General features: G+C 39.0%; 2 protein-coding genes and 1 long non-coding RNA gene across 3 annotated transcripts in view; 1 reads left to right on the top strand and 2 right to left on the bottom strand.

Annotated features, from left to right (window-relative positions):
• SLC30A9 (solute carrier family 30 member 9) overlaps positions 1 to 2,571 on the bottom strand; it is a 38,139-nt gene extending 35,568 nt beyond the window's left edge. Inside the window, exons 1-2 of the mRNA XM_027686603.1 lie at positions 2,425 to 2,571; positions 558 to 734 (exon numbers count right to left, since the gene is read on the bottom strand). Of these exons, the coding sequence (XP_027542404.1) occupies positions 558 to 734; positions 2,425 to 2,521 (274 nt within the window). The 5' untranslated portion in view covers positions 2,522 to 2,571. The remainder of the gene's footprint in view (positions 1 to 557; positions 735 to 2,424) is intronic.
• Positions 2,572 to 2,763: 192 nt separating this feature from the next.
• On the top strand, positions 2,764 to 5,466 carry LOC113969216. Its single transcript, XR_003534787.1, has 2 exons — positions 2,764 to 2,894; positions 3,520 to 5,466. It is a non-coding gene; the product is annotated as an uncharacterized LOC113969216 (long non-coding RNA).
• Positions 5,467 to 12,478: 7,012 nt separating this feature from the next.
• On the bottom strand, positions 12,479 to 21,893 carry TMEM33 (transmembrane protein 33). Its single transcript, XM_027686604.1, has 8 exons — positions 21,833 to 21,893; positions 21,684 to 21,748; positions 20,258 to 20,352; positions 19,643 to 19,830; positions 18,607 to 18,674; positions 17,678 to 17,811; positions 15,661 to 15,744; positions 12,479 to 14,292 (listed from the first exon to the last, which is right to left on the bottom strand). Exons 2-8 carry the CDS (start codon positions 21,738 to 21,740, stop codon positions 14,163 to 14,165), a joined length of 756 nt encoding a protein of 251 aa, XP_027542405.1. The 5' UTR covers positions 21,741 to 21,748; positions 21,833 to 21,893; the 3' UTR covers positions 12,479 to 14,162.
• Positions 21,894 to 22,112: the final 219 nt, after the last annotated feature.

The following is a 22,112-nucleotide window of genomic DNA, read 5'->3' as shown; positions in this document are numbered from 1 at the left end:
CAGCAAGGAGGGCCAGGTTATGTACGATGTATCAAATGTTTAATGTGAACACTGAAGTTCTAACAAGTGCCAGATTAGAAAGCTCTAGCAGATGAATCAGCTCAACCTTCTTTACCAGTCATTTATAGCCTGGCCTGGAGAAGTCACAATGCTCAACAGTCACACTCATTCAATCTCTATCATTAGTTCATTTCACACAACATACCTGAAATACTACCAAAAAAATTCAAATGTGCAAGCAAAGTGGTGAAAGATGAGTAACACATTCCATTTCTTATCCCTTAAGTTATGTAAGCCTTTCAACATCCACATTTTATCCTGGCCACTTTAAATTTGATTCCTCTAAACTTAAATCCTGTAAATACCAGAATGCCAAAGAAATAAATTTCAGCATTCCTCCCTGCTTATGCATTTGAAATTCATATATAAACACCCACAATCAACAAATACTAAGAAATCTGCAACAATAATATCACACAATTGAAAGAAAAAGTTATCACTAAGGACATTAAGTTTTTACATTTTTATAAATACACTTTATTTTAGCTCAGTACTACCTGTTTCAGCCTTATTTAGTGTTTCTTCACGGGCTGACCTATTTGTATCTTCTGATCCAAGATCTTTTTTCTGACCATTGGATGTGTAAACTCTCACTTGACTCATCAACTGCATGGGCAGGCGATTGTATGGCAGAATATAAGACAGGCTCCCGCTTTTCATTGAAGCTTTCCATCCTAACAAGGGGAGGAAAAAAAGCTGTTTCAGACAACCATTTTAGAAGGAAAAAGAAGGAAAAGCAAAATTGGAGTATATACCATGCTTTCACTGCCTCTCTTCAAACATCCACTTTTAAATTTCATTCTAACATTAGGGATTTTTACCCATACAATCCAGTATGGATATGGATTTTTCCCAAGACCTCTGGATGATCTAAGGATGTTTAAAAAAAAAAAAACCAAAACAAAAAAAACTCAAACCAAACCAAACAAAAAAAAAAACACAACAAAGCTATCTGACAAGATTGGCTTACTGATACATTTAAGTCACATTATAGTCATACTGTCTCAAAATCTTTAAAAACCAAGTATTGATAAAAGAACAAATACAGATCACTACAAAACTGTTAGCTAATGCTGCTATTTCGTACAAACCTCGGTACAAACAACAGCTTACCAATTCAGAAAAACTGAACTGTGTGCATTACGCACTTGCTACAGAAACTATGTAGAAAAGCACACAATATTGTATAAAACACTTTCTAAAAGCCCATTGAAAATCACCCTAGGTAGGCAATCTTCCATTTCAAAAGATTAGCCAAAAGTAGAGTTGCATGCAGTACAGACCAACCTGTATCAGCAACCAGTTTCTTTTAGGGAACACAAACACTCCTGTAGAGAGGGCATATAGTCCCTCCAACTAGAAATGCAGCAGGGAAACTGGCTGCACTCACCAAAAGAATAATTTTTTTTAAATAATCAAGCAGTGCTGGTAAATCAAGTCATGTAAAGTATGACCTCTCATATATGAATAACACACTGCTCACAAAAAAGGTAATATTTTATAGAAGTGTTTATTCTGTAAAAGTCTCAATAGCTTTCGGGTTTTTTTAGCCTTCTGCAGTACCAAGGCACTTGCATGTGTGCATGCACTGACCTGACGCTTACTGAAGGAACAATTTCACCAAAAAGGGCAGATAAGCTCTTACTGACTAACAGTTGACACAAATGGGACAAAAGCCCTGAATACTCAACTCAAAACAGCTCAATGAATCAGCTTACTGGTTACAAACTTATAAAGCACCACAATAAATATATGGCACAAGATGAGCAGTGTTGTTTCCTAAGCTTTGGTGTTACTGCAGCAGTTGAAAAGGGTAAACTTCATCAGCACGTTTAGAGGACATTTTTCTTACTCATACACACACATGAAACCGTTAACGGGTATTTGCTGCAATTCAGCAGTCAGTGGCTACAATTAGGGGGACAAAACTGGTGAGAATTCAAATGTCATGAGGTCTGTAGTCTAAAGGAAAAGCCGGGACTCGCGTCACATACCAACACAAACCCTGTCAGGCTGCGCTTCATTTTATGTAATTCCTGCAAACTTCAGCCCCAACACAGGCATGACGCGCCCGCCTTGCGTCAGACGGGGCTGCCACGACCCGGCCGAGGACACTCGGGGCCCGGCCCTGCGCTAGCAACAAAAACCTAGGCGTTTTCCTTCCTGTTGTCCAAAATTTTGAACGTTTTTCCTTCTTTTTAAAGCCGATTAGCAGAACGCAGCCAGCGCTCCCGGCCAGCGCCGCTGCCTCGGGAGGAATGCCGGCACTCGCTGTGCCCCAGGCGAGAGCGCAGCTCCATCACAGCTCCCTGCGAGCCCCGGTCGGGGCGGTGCGGCGGGCCGGGGGCTCCCAGCGGGACTCACCGTGGCAGGTGCGGGGCCGCGGCGCCGCCTGGCACCGCAGGTACAGGCGGTAGAGGCCGCGGCAGCCCCGCCGCTGGGCGGCCAGGGCTGGCATCATGGCGGCGGCCGCTCGGCAGCGGCCGGCGGGCGGGCGACGATGCGCATGGGACAAGGCCGGCGCGGCGGCGGCGGAGCCCCGCTGGCCCCGGGCGGCGGTGGTAGCCGGAGGCCGGCGGTGGGCGGCGCCGCGAACCCGGATGTGCGGGAGAACCGCGGGGCCGGGGCGGGCGGGACCCCCCGCGGCCGCCGCTGACTCACCCGCCCCGCCCCCCGCGCCTGCGCCGCGGCCGCGCGTGACCCCGGGGAGCGGCGGCTCGGCCGGGCGGGCTGTGGGAACTCGGCCCCGACCGCGCCCCCCCTTCTGCCTCGGGAGAAGCTCCTGCTCAGGAACTGCTCATTTACCGCTGCTGGTAGAGGGATAACGCGTACGGGTATGCGTAACATACGTTACGTTCTAAGTCTGCTAGCAGAGCTAAAACCACGTAAGATAGTGGGTTTTTAATAGGATCACAGAATCTATGACCGGTCACCACCATGTCAACTAGACCATGGCACTAAGTGCTATGTCTAGTTTTTCCTTAAACATCTCCATGGACGGTGACTCCACCACCTCCCTGGGGAGCTCATTCCAATGTCTATCATCCTTTCTATGAAGAAATTCTTCCTAATATCCAACCTAAGCCTCCCCTGGCACAGCTTAAGACTAGGTCCTCTCGTCCTGTCACTTGTTACCAGGGAGAAGAGAGCGACCCCCACCTGGCTACAACCTCCTTTCAGGTTGTTGTAGAGAGTGATAAGGTCACCCCTGAGCCTCCTTTTCTCCAGCCTAAACAACACCAGCTCCCTCAGCTGCTCTTCATAAGACTTGTGCTCCACACCCTTCACCAGCTTCATTGCCCTTCTCTGAACACAGATAACATTCAACCAAGTATGCTAAACTTGTTTGCATGATTTCTATGTGAAAATGAAATCCTAACCTAAGCCCTCCATTAAAACGCACTTCCTGAATCAGTGCTAATAAAACAAGATCTGATTAAAACTGATGTCTTTCTACAGGGAGAGTGCCCTGCGGTTGGTCCTGCAGTCAAGGGTTGTAAGGGCTGCCTGTGCACAGCTGTGACACCTCCTCCTGCTCTGCTCACCTTCAGCTTGGCTCAGGACCATGCCTGGAATCAGTCCCACTGGCATCAGATTACACACTTTTTTATAAAAGTTTTTTTCAGAATAACTTTGATACTATTTTACATGATCCTGAGAAAATGTCTCAGGCTTCCTTGTCTTCATTTGCACCCTGGGAGGAACATGGGAGTTCACCAGAAGTTAGCTTGGCAGGGAATTTTGATAATTAATGTACCTGATAATCCACAAAGCATCCTCTCACTGAGGAGAGTTATAATGGTGCCCGCTGTTAACACACCCAATTAAATTTTGAACAAGGTTTGCTGGCACATCTTTACCACCCAGCTACTGAGTAACATTGCCAATGCAAGTTTTCCTAGAAGCCCAGTGGAAGCAGATCGAAGTAAAATACTTGCATGAAATAATTAACATCCATCTTCCCAGTAGTCCAATTGCAGCCATACCAAATGAATCAGGAGTATTGCAACAGATGCTGTATCATTAAGTACCAGATGTACAGCAATGGAGTTAAATACTAAATAGACTGCAAGTTGTAAAGTAGCACAGCTGAGGTCAATTCACCTCTTTTAGTTGGAGTCTAACATGCAGTTGATATATGTTTTGCTTGCCTCTTGTTATTTTGGCAAGAGCCTAACTGCAAAAAAAAAAAGAAGAAACATGAGGGTAAGAGTTCACTATTTTTTTCCCCACATAAAGATGTTTGAAAGAAGATAAAAATTCTTTAAACATTTGCAATTCCTGTCTCTGCTATACTCTAGAAGAGATGCTAACTTCAGGTTTATCATTTCCTCTCTAAAACCAAATGGAACTACTATTTCATATTCTTTTATCCATCAGAATAACTGAATTTGCCTTGCCTGATTTTGTTGGGGTAAATATGAAACAGGAAGAAAAATAATAAAACTGAAAAGCCACAGATAGATTAATAGACACTAACAGTGTGGTGGTCAACTGGGATTTACATGATCAACTGTCCTGCATGACCCTTTATATTGACAAACACTGAAAACTGATGGAGACAAGAAACAGGCAAAAGAGCATCAATAAGAGACTGTTCTGCATGGGATAGCCAAGTACATAAAGCAATTGATAATGAATTATCAAGACTCGTGGCATGTAGCTGCAGCATCCTAAGAAAAAAATATCAACCTTATTTATGAGCATCTTAACCATTAGTTATCAATCACTAGCAATGAATAGAGAAACTCTCTAAATGATAGGGTATTTTGGCACATCCAAACTACATTTAACAACTTTTTGCCTGTGGCAAGGACTACTATGTACAGCCCAAGCAAATTGGTGAGATCTTGTTTTCATTCAGTACAGTTCCAATTGCATCCTAAGGTTTAATTTTGAATAATGGTTATTCAATGGCTATTTTAAGCTCCTATTTCATAAAATCAAGCCAGTTTAAAAAAAAAAAAGCAAAATCTCATTTCCGTTCAATTTGCTAAATGCTGAACTGATAAAAAAGTACTATGTCTATATACCATGCTTGTACACGGGCTTTTGTGCCATCTGAACCTCTGTCTAGGGGACAGAGGTTGCTCATATACCAATTGCGTGAAGATCTGGGTATATTGCTCATAGGAGGAAGGAGGCTGGCTACCATATCAGAGTCGTTTCCTCAGGCCTCCTTTTGCAAAAACTCTGGAAACTTCTTGTATACAGCATATTACCTTGCCTATAAAAAATTATAAGTTTAAGTTGCCTTACCAGGTCTTCAGGAAGAACAAGGACTGTGGTAACAACCTTTTAAGATTTAGAACCTGTTTTATGGAGACACTTGAAAAGTTGACGTAGAACTGCTTGCAGATCAAGAAAGAGAGGTGACTGGATTGAAATACAGACCTTTGGAAACTTTTTTCCTAGTTCCTGTTTATTTAAAACAACTAAGTAACTGGCTGGATTTCTCGAGCTGATGGATTAAAACAGTCCATCATGATGAAATTCTCCAATATTACTGCCTAGCAAGAAATCTGTGATATGTGAAGGCTAATAAGCAGTGAAGGATTTTAGTGTTCCTTATATGAAAAATGAAGTAATATAAAGCCAATTTGAATATTTTTAATCTGAAATTCATTAAATATTTCAGGTTCATACAGTGGAGGAGACTTGAAATGTCCCCAGATCCACAGCAAGAGCTGATGGTAATGACTTAATATCATTTAAATTACTCTTCAGGATTCCCATTGTATCCTGCCTTGTATCTCTCATACAGCATAGCAAGGGACAAAAAATGGAGAAGGGAAAAGGGAAAGACTTTATTTTTGTACTTTTTATGATACTACATATATATAGTTAACACCAAGCAGCTACATACTGATAGTTCAAAAAAAATATGAATTCATAAAGTGTCCAGTGATCCCAAACAGCCCTTAAGTTTTTCAGGTAAAATATTTAAATTCACAGAAAAATGAGAGAATATTTTGTGGCAGGCAGGTGCATGAGGGGAACGACTCTTCCAAAGCATAGAATGGTGAATCTACAGAAGTTTGCATAACACCACTCTGAGTCATGTAGGTCTGTAAAGTAATTTCATGGTCACTGGGTCAAAGATCTACATAAACTAAAACAAAATATTTTTATTTCCAGCACATGGATAAGTGTTTGCAGTTATTCACATGCAGTTCATTTACCTGAAAACCAGCAGTCACATGCAGTTTCTTGAAGTGGGTGCAGCAGTACTCAACCCAGCAGCAGCAGCAGCAGCTACTGAGTGCCAAAGGAAAATAAATCATGAAGAAGCATTATTCTGCTGGAAAAATGAAATGGAAAATGACTCTCCTGTAGCCATAGACTCATGAGGAGCACATTACATTACTAAAACGTTTAGCTTCGTAGTTGCAAACCAGCCACTAGAGGTCAGTGGTTTGGAATAAAATTAGCACAAGAAGGAAGAATTCAATTTCATTTCAAATGGCCAAATCATATAAAATAAAATTTCCACCCTTTGAGCAGGGAAAAAGTATTCTTAAGGTTAGCAGTGCTTACCTTCATCCTAAAGCAGAAAGCTAGTTTAAAATTCTTAAAAACAATACTAGGTACATAATATACCAAAAAAACTACTCTTATTCTCTACAGTAATATGCAGACATGCATAAGAATGCAGGACTGGAAGAAGCTTCTTGCATCATCAGGTCCAGTCTCCTGCTACTCCACCTGTCCTATAATCCCTTACATGACCAAAGAAAGGACCAGCTTAAAAGCAGCTTGATTCTTTTGCTTATAAGAAAAAATAAGAATTACAAGAATGTTAAATAAGCTCAATCAGTACTTTTAAAGTGCATAAAGGCAGGATATCAGAAGGACCTGTGCAGCACAAGAATCTTCTTTCAAAACTATTTCCATTATAAATGTGTAACACTGCAAAGAGAAAAGGCTGACAGAGGGCAGGAAGAGGCTTTTTCATCATAAAATGCAAAGTGTATATCCAAATAGGAAAAAAACCCTCAAAATATTATGTTTTATTTACTCATTTATCCACTGCTGTAAGCATACATACACATTGATGCAACTAAACATCTTACCTCTGCCCCACAGTGATGTTAAAAAATTGAGATAATTAGAAATAGAACCACTGGATGCTCAAACACATGCACACTGAACTAATGCTTGATGCTATAACTGTACTTTTCTAAGGTTTCAATATGTCTCTGTATTATAGAGTTACACAACTGAAAATTCTAGTGGACATGAAAATTCAGAAAGTCAATCCTAGATTTCCATCTGCTATTACAAAAAAGCTGTCATTAATGGCTTTGATTTAAACTTTATCACTGAAAGGATTCACAATTTAGTCAGAACCTAACTGAAGTTGCTACAGCAGAAAGTATGTTGAAAGGGATTGTAATAGGAAACATCTGTCATCTCAAAACTGTTCAGATTTTCTAGACTGAAAAAAAAGTAAATCAAAAAATGTTAAAATGCTACATTACAAATATCATGTTCTATCCAAACACACATTAGGACAAAACCCCATGCAGTTGCACATACGAAATCTCCCACCCGATTGCCAAGAAAAAAACATAGCAAAGCAACACGGAAAGAGAAAAGAAAAAAAAAGCCAAGAAGCCCAGCAATAATATAGACCAGAGCATTTATTTCTTTACTTTTCCACTATAGGAGCTTCAAACATAATAGAGAAGAACACATAATTCCACTGCAGCTATTTTCCGTTTTAAGTAAACCAAGATTAGCCTGTCAGTTTGTGTACAATGTAGCAGCATCTGAACATGCTATTCCAACAGTATTTTAATAGAGAATAAATTCAAAATAATTTACAGCTTGAAAACTTAAGTACTATCCAGAGGATTCTGATTGCATGAAACCATGAATGGTGAACTGGGGTTTGTGAAAGCAACAGAACACCCAGTAGGATTTCCAGACCTCTTTTTATTGCAGAGATGAACTTTTCTGCGTTCTCATTATTTTTATCCCCATTCTTCTTCCTTCTCTTTCTATTGCATTTCTACCTGTGTGAAAACTATAGCTGACTTTGCTTTAGCCCTTGCAGATAATCTAGCCCTGCACCTTTTTTAATTTCTGATTTTCAGCTTAATTTTCCTGTGCAATATCTCAAATAACTGATGCACTGTCTTCATCTAACATACTCTTCCTCTTCACAATAGCAAAGGATCATGAGTGAATATTCATAGGAACACATACGGCAAATGAAAATGTCATGATCAGCACTTGTTCAAGGAAACCAGTTTCCTCACCCAAGGCAAGAGTCTGGACTGTTGTAGAACTTCACTCACCTCAAAGCAAGATATCACGGTCAGACACATGGAAAATGTTATAGACATGAACTCAGATTATCTTAAATGAAGAGCAAAGTCTTTCATGGTTCCTTAAAATACAATTCACACTACTGTTTTTACAAAACCACAGCTGTATGGAGGTAGCCAGCTGTGGTAGAATAAAGCCCAGCTGGTTGGCACCAGGGTTGAACAGAATTCCACTAATAAATGCACCGTCGCAAATGAGCTAAGCCTAGCCCATAAGAAGAGGGTAACATAGGGTCACATTATTAACCACACAGGTTCACAATTTTGCTTACAAGTTGCAAAACAAATTATTATTATACTGATATAAATTCCAAGTAAAAAAGCACTAGCCACAACTCATTTTCAGTTCAGCAGTGGCACTTACTTAGGTAGTGGGATGTAATCAGACACAAAATAACCTATTTTAAAATTCAAAGGACAGGACTCCTGCCAAAACACAGGTGTACAACTTTCTCTATTAACACCTACACTGAAAATATGGCAGTGAACTGGGCACATAGGTAGATTTTTTCCCACAGAACTTGGGCTTAACTATGCCAGGTGTAAAGCAGAATAGTTCCAATGACTTAAAGATAGGGATCAGCTTTTTTTTTGGTTTTGACATACACATTAATCTTCCTGTTCCCCTAGAAAAAGCAAATGAGATGCCGCAATAGCTCACTGCATCCTACGCTCTTCTAAACATACACAAACACACACAAAATCAAACCCAACACCCAACATGCACCTACAACATTTAACAGAAAAAGCTGTTGGTCAGTAAAAAGTCACTCACAGATTTGAACTCAAACAAGTGCTGTTTTGCAACACAACACTGATAATACTTAAAATCCAGAAAAAAATATACAATCTGATTTCAAGAACAAAACCATAGCCGTATCAATACAGAAAACAATTTAATTTGTTTCAAAATAAATATTTGACATACAAAGCACATACAGTGAAAAAGGGTCACAATAAATTACAAATGGAGATACTTGCTCATTCACTGAGAAAAGCCCTTGATATTTCCAATTTCATACCATCAAATTTATCATTCTTGCTGATTTAAGCACAGCACCGAACAAATATGGATCCCAGTGCTTTCTTTCACAGGTACTGATATGGATAATTTACTGCAGTGATCCAATTTGAAAATCAGTAGGGACCAGTAAATCACTGCATAAAAGAAAGAGCGAATGAGGTGCTTTTTCCTTAGTGTCAGCAGCCTGTGATTATTATGTTTATTAGATTTTCTTGAAAGGGCTTCACATTTTCTCAAATATGCAGGAGAACTATATTTCCCCTCTGAGCCCTTACATTAGCATTTTGTACCTCAGTCCTTGAATACAAGTAAAAGATGAATTTTTCAATTAATTTTAAAAGTTTATACCATCTGGATGGCACAGAACTAAGCAATGAAACTCCCTTACCTGCACAACATCTGCTATTATCACAGAGCTAGCTTCTGCAGAGAAGTTAGTAAGTAATGCTGACATTTTATGAGAAAGATTTTTTGAATCCACATTTAAGATTAAATTCTATTACATTATCCATACTGATAATGCATCTTTGAAATAAAGGATTGCTTAAGGTTCTGTCCTTAAAAGGTGATTTAAAATAGCGAGGCCTGACTGCTCCTGTGACTTTAAGAAAATTACAGCACAATAGAAGTTACAATACAATGATACACTAGCCAATTTCAGTATATATAGTTTAACCATAATAGATGCACTGCAGCAATTAAAAATTATAGACAATTATTAGATTAGCATACCCTACTACCATCTAGCACATTAAGTGTTTGCCATCTTGTTCTGTTGTATTATTTTTCATCAGTGCAGAGATGATGATACAAGGGACCGTACCTAGCTCTTCATGTGGAAATCAATTTTTGATACTGCTTTAACAGGGCACGCTGTCTAGCTCAATGTCTTTTCTGCCCTTAATCTGAGCACTGTAAGGTACAGTACTTTTTTAAGTATTTAAGCCAGCAGTTGGTATAATATTGGGAGCAGGACCAACAAGTCATGTGTGGTATAGAAACAAATCAGTTTCCTCTGGGCACTTGTCCAACTCTCTTTGTCCTATTTCCTGCTCTGCCAGAGTTCTTACATCCCCTCAGGAAAGTGCTCTTTTCTTCCACGTCTCCATTCCTTTCTGTAAAATGGACAAGAACTGTACTTCCTTAATAAACATGGGATCTGTACAGCAAATGTTGCACTACAGGTGCCCAACAAAGAAACAGTCCAACACAGACTGTACAAAATAACCAGACACATTATTTGTTTCGACAGTACTATAGCACATATAGTTGGCAGCTCAAAAACTGTTGGAAGAAATAGTGGCTCACGATTGTAATGGACTTTTTTTTAAATCCTTAAAACATGCAACTTAAAATATTAACAGATATTGCTCACCTTAAGCATCCATCAAAGAAGGAAGCCAAATATAAAACTGACAGCACAGAAATTACAATAAAGTATACAATTAAATAAAAGGCGATAAAGGAAACAATGGATGTATTGGTGAGTTACTTGGTGTGTAAAAAATCCCAGCTGGTATTAGCTATTCCAAAAGTCTCCAATGGCTCTTGATACTTTATTTATCTACAGGTGACAACAGAAAATGTTATGCTGGAGCATCACTTGTACTTGTTTGTGCAGAGCAAGAGGTGGGTCTACTCACAGAATCTATGCAACAGCACTTATCTTACGAAAGCTGAGATGACAAAAAGCAATGACCAGTGTGATTTATACCAGCGGAAACAGTTACCTAACACTAGGTAAGTAACCTTTCCATAAAATAAAAACTCTTCTGCTTCACATTTGGGGTTGACAGGCATTTTATGGTCAGTTGCAAAATTTCTCTGCGATCACAGACTTCTATCACAGCCTCTGTATCACAGATAGCTGCTGACAGCACAACTCTCTTCACCAGAAAACCTCAAGCTATCAGGATACAACCAGCAATTCACATCTAATTTAATCGTTAGTGTAGAAGCAATCACAAACCATGGCAAGTAAGCAGGCACGAGGACAGAATGTTTTTGCCAGTATTGAGGAAATGCAGGGTTATTGCTTAGGCAGCCAAAAGGCTGCAGTAAAAATCAAAGCTGATGCAGAGTACAGGCCAGTTGCCCTATTTATTTGGTTTGAACATTATTCTTATAACATTGTTCCATGTTTTCATGGCACATCAGAGAAGTTAAGTTTTCCCAGGCCATAAGTCACTTATTTGTCAAGCAAATCCTTGCAAAACCACAAATATACTAGCCAAATCATATCAAATCAAATCCCATTTATGAAACATCTTCCTCCTCTTTAAGGAGTCCATTTTTAAGACTTAATGGAAAGAGTTAACAAGAAATTCAGTATTCACATTTAAGTTCTACTTCATGGCACTGTCTTCCAACTCTCAACTCACTCATTGTCATTCACTTACTCCTTTTAATCTTTCTCATCCATTCCTAGAGTTGATCTCAAGACTTAGCATCCTTCAGTTACAGCTGCAATATATCAGATCCAGTTTAGACTCATCTCTAATTTAATAACATCATACAATTAAGGAACAGTAGACTGCACCTGTAACTGCAGTCCGACCACAAAAATTTGCTCAGAAGGAACATGTTATTCTGCTTACATTAACTACAGATTTATTTGCCTTCCACTCCCAGCATGGGGGACCAACTTAGATGACCGAATTAAAATCTTTAAATCACATTGGTCGAAAGAGCTGAAGAGAGTCTGAGGTCTCTACTCAAAAAACACATCATGTACCATGAAACAGGGTCTAGGATTGTGCTGAGGAACTGAAACAGTAATAAGTAGGTCTAGATTTTTTGCTCTGATTAGATACCGTTGTTGCAGTGCTTATTTTAGGGTTAGATTTTGAAGGAAAGGGTCATACATTTTTGCATTCTAGAAGGCAAAAATTCCCTATAAGATAATTTAGAAATGCACAGGACATTATATCCCAATTCAAAAGCAGCAGTGGGAATACAGGAACATGCACACATACACACAGGAAAGCATTCTGCTCAACTTCCAGGTTCAAGCATCAGTATGTTCTGTTAGAGAGAAAATAAGCTTAAAGAGCCTAGCAAGTTACATTTAACACTCATTTTATTGCAGTAGAAATTTTAGTCTTTATAAAATCCTCAGGATTACAGGATATACATATAGTGAAACTCACTGCAAATCTTTAGCAGCTGTAGAGCATTACTGCATGCAGTTGCTTCTGCAGTGTGCAAGTGTTCTATAAACAGCTAATCATGTTCAGAGAGCGAGACAAGTAGTCAAAGAATATCATATTCAATTAGCAACTGGTTCATCAATACCAAGAGGTTGAGCAAAAAAATGAAATAAGTTTATAAATACATGGCTCTGATCTAACAAATACAACTGAAAAGTCTGAATGATATCCACATCACAAACAAGGTAACTCAATAGTTACAAGAAAATACTCTACTTCAAGACTGTTTTTGAAAAAGTTTCACATAAGATTTCTCTGACCATGGAAGAATAGTGCTATAGAAGTTTACAAAAGGCCCTTTAATTTTATGCAATTAGAATACTAACATTAACTACAGAAGATTAGGCAAATATTTTGCCTTGAATTTATGGAAAGAAGTTTTGTTCAGACAGATAACATTATTTTTACACGACCTACCTTTCAGCTGCTGGGTGAATAGATAATCAGCACTCAATTTAATATTCACTCGAATTAATATTCATTTCTGTAGTCATGACATGGCTTCAGGTCAGTCATCAGATGGATTTATGCCAAGAAATCCTACACCCATTTGTTTCAGAAGCTGCCTACACAGGTTCAATCCTTTATGCAAATTTCCCATCACAATGAGACTCTCAGAAACTGGAATAACAATTTATATAGATCTAGCTATAGATTAATTTTCTAAAAAGCTAACATGCTTGAATTACTGCAGTCTCAAATTTTTGTGGACATATAAACAAATCTGCAATGAGTCTGCAAAAGTTACTTCATTTACATTGATTAGTTCATTTGAGACATGGTTAAAAGTTACGTCTTTGGCTGAAAAGCCTACAGGTCAGCAGTTTGGCTTGGTAAAACATCTTGTTATGACAAGAAAACTGCAGAGTTTTCTATGATCAGAGTCTCAATATTTCTTCCAACAGTGTAATGTAAGACTACGTCACAAGGTAGGAACTTGGAAGAGTTCTTTTTAAGTAGTATAATAAAAATAACCTCTCCTTCAGAAAAGGTGTTATCTGTGTCAACTTGATAGATTTTAATCCCTTGTGTTAACTCCAAAGTGGGTCATATCTCTACATTGAGTATAGTAAATTGGACAAAATAGTTCTACAGATACATTTAGTAAGCAGAAGAATACTGTCCAAAGTGTACTGCATAGGTATGTGTACCAACTGCTATCCACTGGAGATATCCTACAGTAGCTATGGTTCCAACTAACATAAACCAAGGGAGCATAGACCTCTTACAGTTTTAATCAATCTCAAACAATCCTTGATTCAAAAAAAAAAACAAACAAAACAAAACCCTGTATGATTGGGTATGTTTTAGAAAGGATGCAGCTAATTTTTTTCACCAATTAACAATATAGTACAGTAATTTTAAGTTTCCATTATTTGTTTTTGATATGCTAAATTTCATATTATCTCCAAGAAAAGCATATACATATTTTTATACAGCCTGGAGTGAGATCAGTGTAAAATCAGAAATTTCTAATCATCAGCAGAAGTGCCAGCTGCTCATAATGTTCACAAAACACAAGTGCCTGAAATTTGGCTATGCAACAGTTGGTGCCAATCTGCTTATAAAGGAAATGCTGCTGAGGCATAGTCTTCTTACAAAAACAGGGCACGAGGGCTTCATTATTAAGTGTTCAACAACAATCCTGAGCTCGGTGAAGAGAGTCCTGAAAAAATGAGATTTAAAGAGAGTTTTAAAATGCTACAGCATTTATCAGAAGTGTTATCTAGATCTGTGTTTTTCATTCACTTCTTTCCTTAACATCACACACACACTCTAGCTAACAACTTCTTTGGATCAACTCAGTATTGCAGTATCTTGCAAGAGCTTCAGAATTCTTGGCTTTTAAACATTAACATTTTAATTAACTTTATATCCATCCTTGGCTGGAAGCTGCTGAACTAAAGACAGGAGAAAAATTCCACCTTAAAGCCAAAACAAAAAGACGCCATTAAAAAAAAAGAGGAGGAAAGAATAATGCTTTATCACAAATAGTGTAAGGAGTTGGGAGGCAACTGTGTATGTGTGCTATTTCTTGCCAATATGCAATAACAGTGCACTCTAGAAGCAACTATTAGAAGACAGACATAAGAAATAAAACCCAGATCACCATTTTCCCTTAAAACTACAAAAATGCCAGCAGAACATTTTGGATAAACTAGTTCTATTGAAAGTCAGTTTTAGTATTGCACAGCTTAGATTATTTTTAGATACTAAAGCAATTTCATAGATGTTGTTGTTGTTGTTGTTGTTAAAAAAAAATAAATATATGTACCAGGATGGAACAATTAATTTCTTACAAAATGGTAGGGAACAGGAGGCAATTAAGGTTATGATTCTCAGACTTGTCTTCACATATCACAGCAGCCAAAGCCACTTCCTTGGCACTTTAGCAAAACATTGTCTAATCGAGTAATGATTAGACTGGAAGGTATGCTAACAAAAATCTTACGTTTTGCAATGCTTGTCTTAGAAAACTAAGAAAGCACTGACCTGAGAAAATCCTCATAGAAATATTTATGGTTTCAAAGTCTAAAACAATATTGGCTCGACCAACTTTCAAAATCAATAAATTCTATTTCAAATATAATTAACCTGATTTGTGAATTTAACTAAAGGAGGTAATGAGCATGTTTAAGATTATCTACAGATTTTTTTTCTGTCAATGTAACACAAGTTCTTAAGCGCCTATTCATATACAGACTTAGCCTCAGATATATCTGAAAATCTAAAAATAAGGATATCTTTCTGATAAGAAAGACTTTCTTCTCCCAAAGTGTAGTTTTAATTGCACAAGCATGTTCTCAAAGCTCCCATTCAAGAACAATGGTACATTTCTGATCAGTTACACGAAATAAATATAACCTTGAACTGGCTAGGGTTTTATTTAGCATCCAGGTGTATTTTTCATTCTAAAATTACCATCTGCAGATTTAGTACTATGAGTTATGCATTCATTTTAGAACGAAAAGATTCCAAATGCCTGAGCACTACGCAGTTAAACACTAACTTCCAAAATCAATTTAGTACTTACCGACAGTACGGATTTCGCCGAGAAGAGTAGCGTAACGTAAGAAACCTATAGTAGATGAATGGCTGGAGCAGGCTCCCTTGTCCACTGAAAGAGAATAGTTCAGTAGAGCTTAGCAGTGACAAAAAAAAAAAAACAAACACCAAAATCAGTATTTTTCCTCAGGAAAGCAAGCAAACTACTTGGGTTCAAAAAAGGGCTAGATTTGGGTCACACTGGTTCAGAAAATCTAGATCTGACAAGAAAAAGTACATAACCATACACTTTTAAAGGCAGAAACTTACATTATAGAATAAAACTGCTCAATCAAGCACTTAAAGAAGTGCTGGTTTTGTATTGATTTTATATTTATGAAGTTTTTTTATATGCGTCATTTCTGGTGGCGTGCAAAGAATCACAGAAATGATGGTGACAAATGCTCAGTATCAAGAAAAAGCTTGTTGGTCAAGCAGGCAAACTGGCTGAGATAAGTAGTGCAGTTACAGCGAGTAACTGGACTCGCAGCACTTTGACTATCTGGACCATATTTCTAGTATCTTCTGCAAAACTTGTCAGAACATGTTGGAGACAATTATAGATGTATTCAGACATGCAAAGCTGATATCCAGTTATTTCAGTTACACTGAAATTAGGTTTTGATATTCTACAAAGTTGCTGTTTCACATGACGGTGCTATAAAATAGTGAAAGTGTAGCACACAAACCATACACAGCAAAGCACAGAAATGCCCTAAGTTTTAGTGACAGAAGCTACTTTGAAAAACATAGTATTTAAAAGTTCTATTTGAAGCTGAACATCACAGTTCCAGCAAGAACTCCTTCAAGTACGAACAATATCTTTACCCAGGAGAAAAAAATGTAAAGTGAAAGAGAAAGAGAGCTACAGGAGGAAAGAACGAGGAAATCTTGAACCTGTACATTATTTACAAGCAATTTAATATCCTAAAACAATTTAAAGAACAAAATCTCACAATAGCTGCATTTAAACATTATATGATTTTAAATTTGACATGATCTTTTTTAAGCTTCAGTATCTACTAGATGACATATCAAGTAGCAACATTTCACATACTACATTTTCCACAGAGAGAAAAAAAGAAAAAAAAAAAAACGAAGTTATCCCAAAGAGATGTTCAAACCACTCAGAAGTTTCAATACTGGATACAGAGTGGATACAGTTGGTAAGCGGCCTTATATGAAATGGAATCCTTGAGACCTGAAGTACTGAAGCACTCAGCTGACATATCAAGAGATAAAGACAAATTATGCATTCTGTCAACTTCCAAGAAGATAAAGCCTCCCTTCTGCTGACCGTGAGACCACTCAAGACAAATGCTCTTACTATGCTACAACTTATACAGAACAAAGGGTATATTCCCCCTCCAAACATTAAAAGGCAATGACCCAAACTTCAGGTCATTATACCTATACAACTTCAGTAGGATTCCAACATGCATACACTCAAGATCCCTAAAATTAATTCAACAGGATGCAAAGCAGGCATAACTAAATGGAATAAAAAAAACCCACAAGGGTCGCTGCTCAGAAGTAACACAGGAGAGAACACAACCTACTACTGCTTGCACACTTTTTGCATATGGAAACTTCATGCTACTTAAATTTCTGGAATCTAATTGTCAAAAACAAGAGCTTACTTTCAGTGAAGCTGAAGATCTTAATATTCTATTAAACCAACCAAAATTAAACTAACTGAACAATGTACTGATAGAAATGCAGGTGAGCACAAGTTGCGAGCTCAAAAAATTTCAATGTGACTCAACAATGTCACCCACGCTATGAAAGAGGAGGGGTTTTTTGTGCCCACTTATGTCATAGTGAATGCTTTTTGATGTCATGATGCAGCAACTTAAGAAGCCTAAGAATCAAATTTTAGTTGAAGTTCAAGCCCTGGTCAGCCAGAACAATACAAGTGGAGCACTATGATCCAGAGAACTCACTTGCAAAAAAGTAATCTTGTGTAGCAAGTTTCTAATTATTTAAATATTTATCGTAATTCTTACCTGAAGAGCATAAAAACTGTAGCTGGCATGAGGAAAATTTCATTGCAAGCAATGAATTTTAGAATATTCTGTTGATTAGCATTCAGTTTCTCTAAGAGATTTCTCAGAAAAGGCAAACTATTTGAACTTCGTGCCTTTAAAGAAGAAAAAATGATTTACAGAAAAAATATGAGTTACACCTATCTTCACTAGCACAGAGAAATCAAAATACAAACGACTGTCATTTACAACTAATTTCAGCATTTTAAGACTTTACCAGAATTGAGATTAACATCCCAAAGAAAACCGTAGGCTTGGAACTCCATAATTTACAAAGAGTTCAATTAAAAACATCAGGTGTTGCAATCCCCTCATGCACCCATTTTAGGTTCGACTGCACAGAGACAGCCAGAAGCCTTATTCTGTCCACTAGGTGGAAGTGCCCATGGTAGCAAGATAGCCCAGTTTAGGAGCACCAAAGACTGGAGTTACATTAAGTCGCACAAGGCAGTGCACTGAGCAGCAAGTCCAACTGGCAAGTATTTTGCTTGCTAGTCTCACCCTGTAGTTTGTTACCTTACTACTGAAACAGAACAATAAAATTCACAGGCTATGGTTTAGTTTGAAAGAGACATGTCTTATGTTTCAACTTAACTGTTACACAGCTTTTGTTTCCTTCAAAGGAAAGCATTTGAAGAAAAATAATCAGTGTCAACTCCAACATATTACTGAGTCATTACAGAAGGGGAAAAAAACCAAAAACAAATCACAAAACCCAGCCAACTCAAAAAAGTTCTCAGATTCTCTGTGCTGACATTCCACGCTACAAAATCACTCTAATCCCTCTACCACAGCCAAAGGAAACCAAACCATAGTTGCAACTTAAACCTGTTTATAAACCCCAAGAATACCAACAGTATTAATCGTAACATACATCATGTCATACTTACATCAAGAACCTTCTTTGTGTATGTGGCAGCATGAAGCAATGAGAACAGCAGAACTGGAAAAATACTCACTGAAATAAGCAATAAGGAAAATTACACGTTTCATTTCTCCATGATGTTATACTACACAAGTCATAGCTTGGTGGCTCTTCGCAAGAATGACCTATAGGCTGGAATGACCTATACTGGATGAAGATATGTATAAGTCTAATATCTATATTTATAGCTCTTCCCTTTGCTTCTTACACCTCTTTGCTATACATTTTTATTAACTTCAAAATATAGGTGTCTGCAAGTATGCAAAAGTATAACATACACCATTACACACGAGTGCATTTCTCCTGAAATGCATTCTTTCTGCACAGAAGACACACGTGAGGTTACTACTTAAAATCTATTAAGTACATGTAATCATAATTTTTTTATTAAAAGATGCTACAAAATTAATTTCTTTACCAAAGAACATGCAGTTGCCAGCCATTCACATTTCACAGAGCAAGAACACAGACATTCCTCTGCCAGGGAGATTTTTTAAGAGTCAGATGTGAAGCATACATAGCGTGGCATAAAGAAAAGTCAGTTCTGATATGTCATCTTTGACAAGCCACAGGGAAAGTATTTTTTGCAGACTTTATCAGTTTAATAACTTATTTGAGAAAGCTACCACTGAATAATTGTCTCTCTACATGATGTATGTCCTGCTACAGTGAGAATTCATATATAAACCCTGTATTGGCAATAAATGAAAATTACCAACTTTTCCAAGTATCACTTGAGGCTGGTCATAAAATCCACTGAACTTAAGTCTCAGGAAAAGAAAATCTAAGTAGCCAGAGTCTGTAGTGCACTAATTATAGAGCTGATTAAACTGAATATGGATCGATCAGCATAAGCCTTTCGTATTTTACATAGAGCATGTTCTATGAATAGCAAACAAATTAGTTCAAACTAGTTTTTCAAAACATGGCACAGGTGATGAAAAGAACCAAGTTTTAGATATATTTAAAAACTTTACCAGGATGACACAAGTAAAGGATACTTGTAACAGGGTAGGAATTCACAAAGATAAGGGAGTACAACAGGTAGTGGCAGCTGTCCTCCAGCAAAGCCTGGGCCAGAAATGCCCTGCTAAGCTGAAAGTGCGGTAGCCTTTGATGCAGTCGGAGGGCACTAGTAAGAGCATTTGCCAGCAAGGCACGCTGATAAAAGCTTGCTGCTTCATGCAACCTGCAAATCATCAGAGGAGACGTTACCATATGAACCAAGCTCAGAACTCTTCCACCCTTGAGAATTGCATCACAGCTGCACAATACCTGAGTATTTCTATTATCGTACAGAAGCACTATTTACAAAATACAACTCAAAAACTCGTAACACTGACTTACTGCAGGTGCCTTAAGTAAAACAACTCAATATGTTACTGCATAACTACACACAAAATCACGCATTTACTACTACTTTACAGTTGCTCAACACATTTTCCAAACACATCTAAAAGTGTTTTAAACCAATCTAAAATTTGTAAGCTGTTCTGACAAAAAGCATCCAAGTAACCTGAATAACAGCAATTTACCCTTATGTGAAAAAAAATTCTATGCAAAGGGACTCTAGTTCATAAATTTTTAGTGCTATTTTAAAATATTACAGTACATACCCTAGAAGAGGCAGGACAAATAAAGCTGAGCAGTAAACTGTGAACAAGCGGGAAATCCACATTGCTGTATCCAACTTGTTAGCCATCAGAAATTGCTACATTTGAAAACAAAAAGAAACCAACCCCAACATAAGTTGGTATGTTGATATTTGCATAAAATGAGCATTCTTCCCTGCTATATTAAATTGCAAATCTTCTTCCAACCTTGAATATAAGCAAATTATAGCTTGAAGTAGAAAGCTGCTTTTGTTCTGTGATACTTGACTCATATGATGCTACTTGCCAGATCAAAAACAGCTCTGCTTCCTCAGAACCAAGAAGCTCCTTTGTACACTACAACCAAATACAGTGGTAAGAATTTCTGGGAAAGTAGTTTTTCTATCCAAATTGACCTCATTAAACAGCCAGCTCCACAACTGTCACCACATAAGGTCTCCAGACCTGATTTTTGCATCTACTCCTTCAAGGTTCCTTTTAGAATACGCTGGACACACCTTGGGCTGAATCTCCATAATTCTCAGCGAGGGGAAAAAAATAAAGGGTCAGGTAAAGTTAGCATAACTACATGCTTATAATTACAAGGAAACTGGCATCGTTTTGGCCTACGTATTCTTGGCTTCGAAAAAGCAAAAGCTTTTTACAGGAATCTTGCACTTCTCCTGTTGTTGAGCTCTTCTTAACCACAGCCCCTCTCAGTCTTGATATAGCCATGGTACCAGAAAGGCTCTAACAAAACACAGCATGCTTTTGGCTATTATGTGCCTCAGAGTCAAAACATCTGCTTCTTTGCACCTGAGAGTTCAAGTTTTTTTCCAAATTTGAACCACCTTCCAGAGATTCCTCTTTTTCTCTATATTCCTAGTGCGTCTCTATGGAAATTACCAGAAACTAACTAACCTGCAAGCATCTTCATATCATGATCTAGTGTCTTACCTGCACAATATAACTACAGAAACGGCATGAAGTTATGACAGGGGAGGTTTAGGTTAGACATCACAGAAAGCTTTTTCACCCGGAGAGTGGTTGGGCACTGGAACAGGCTCCCCAGGGAACTGGTCACAGCACGAAGCCTGACAGAGTAGTAGAAGCATTTGGACAATGCTCTCAGGCACATGGTGTGACTATTGGGATGTCCTGTGTAGGGCCAGGAGCTGGACTCGATGATCCTGACGGGTCCCTCCCAATTCAGCATATTCTATGATTCTGTGAAATACAGACGCTGCCACACCGAATTACTTTCGATTGAGACATTTTCAGGAGCGGCGGCGCACCAACAGCACGCTTTCAATCGGGAAGCGAGAGTTGCTTCCCCCTGCCCGCACCCGAGCGGGCAATGCCATGCTGCGATTCCAGCAGGACCCAACCCCTCCGCCGCTGGAGAAGCACCGCGGCCGGCCCAGGACCCTGAGGCCCGGGAGCTCCTTACCACGGCCCCGCCGCCGGCCCCGCCTGGCATGGGCCCGTTCTGCGTGGAGTCCGCCATGGCCGCACCTGCGGGGAGAGAAGCGCCTCAGTTTGCGGGACAGAGGCGACCGCCGCCTCCCGACCCCCGCTCCCGGCCCGGGCGCGACCCACCGCAAGCGCCACACCGGGCACGGCACACGCTCCGCCGGATCCTGCCCCCGGATGCGGCAGGACGACACTTCCCGTGGGCTGCGGGGCTGCCGGGCAATGTAGGCGGCGGATGGGATGCTCCCGGCGGCAGCACGAGGACGTCCCGGCGGGTTCCCGGCGGTTCTGGGACTGTGGCTGCCAGGGCGAGCCCACTGGGGAGGGCACTGGCCCCTTCCCGCGCTGTCCACAGCAGCCCCGACAGCTGGTGATCAGCTGGGTCTGTAAGGTTTGTAACAGGGGC

This window comes from Neopelma chrysocephalum, unplaced genomic scaffold (genome assembly GCF_003984885.1).
Source record: "Neopelma chrysocephalum unplaced genomic scaffold, ASM398488v2 Primary Assembly neopelma1_71, whole genome shotgun sequence".
NCBI lineage: Eukaryota > Metazoa > Chordata > Aves > Passeriformes > Pipridae > Neopelma > Neopelma chrysocephalum.
The sequence above is the reverse complement of the archived record's forward strand: the minus strand, read 5'-3'. Positions and strand labels throughout refer to the sequence as shown.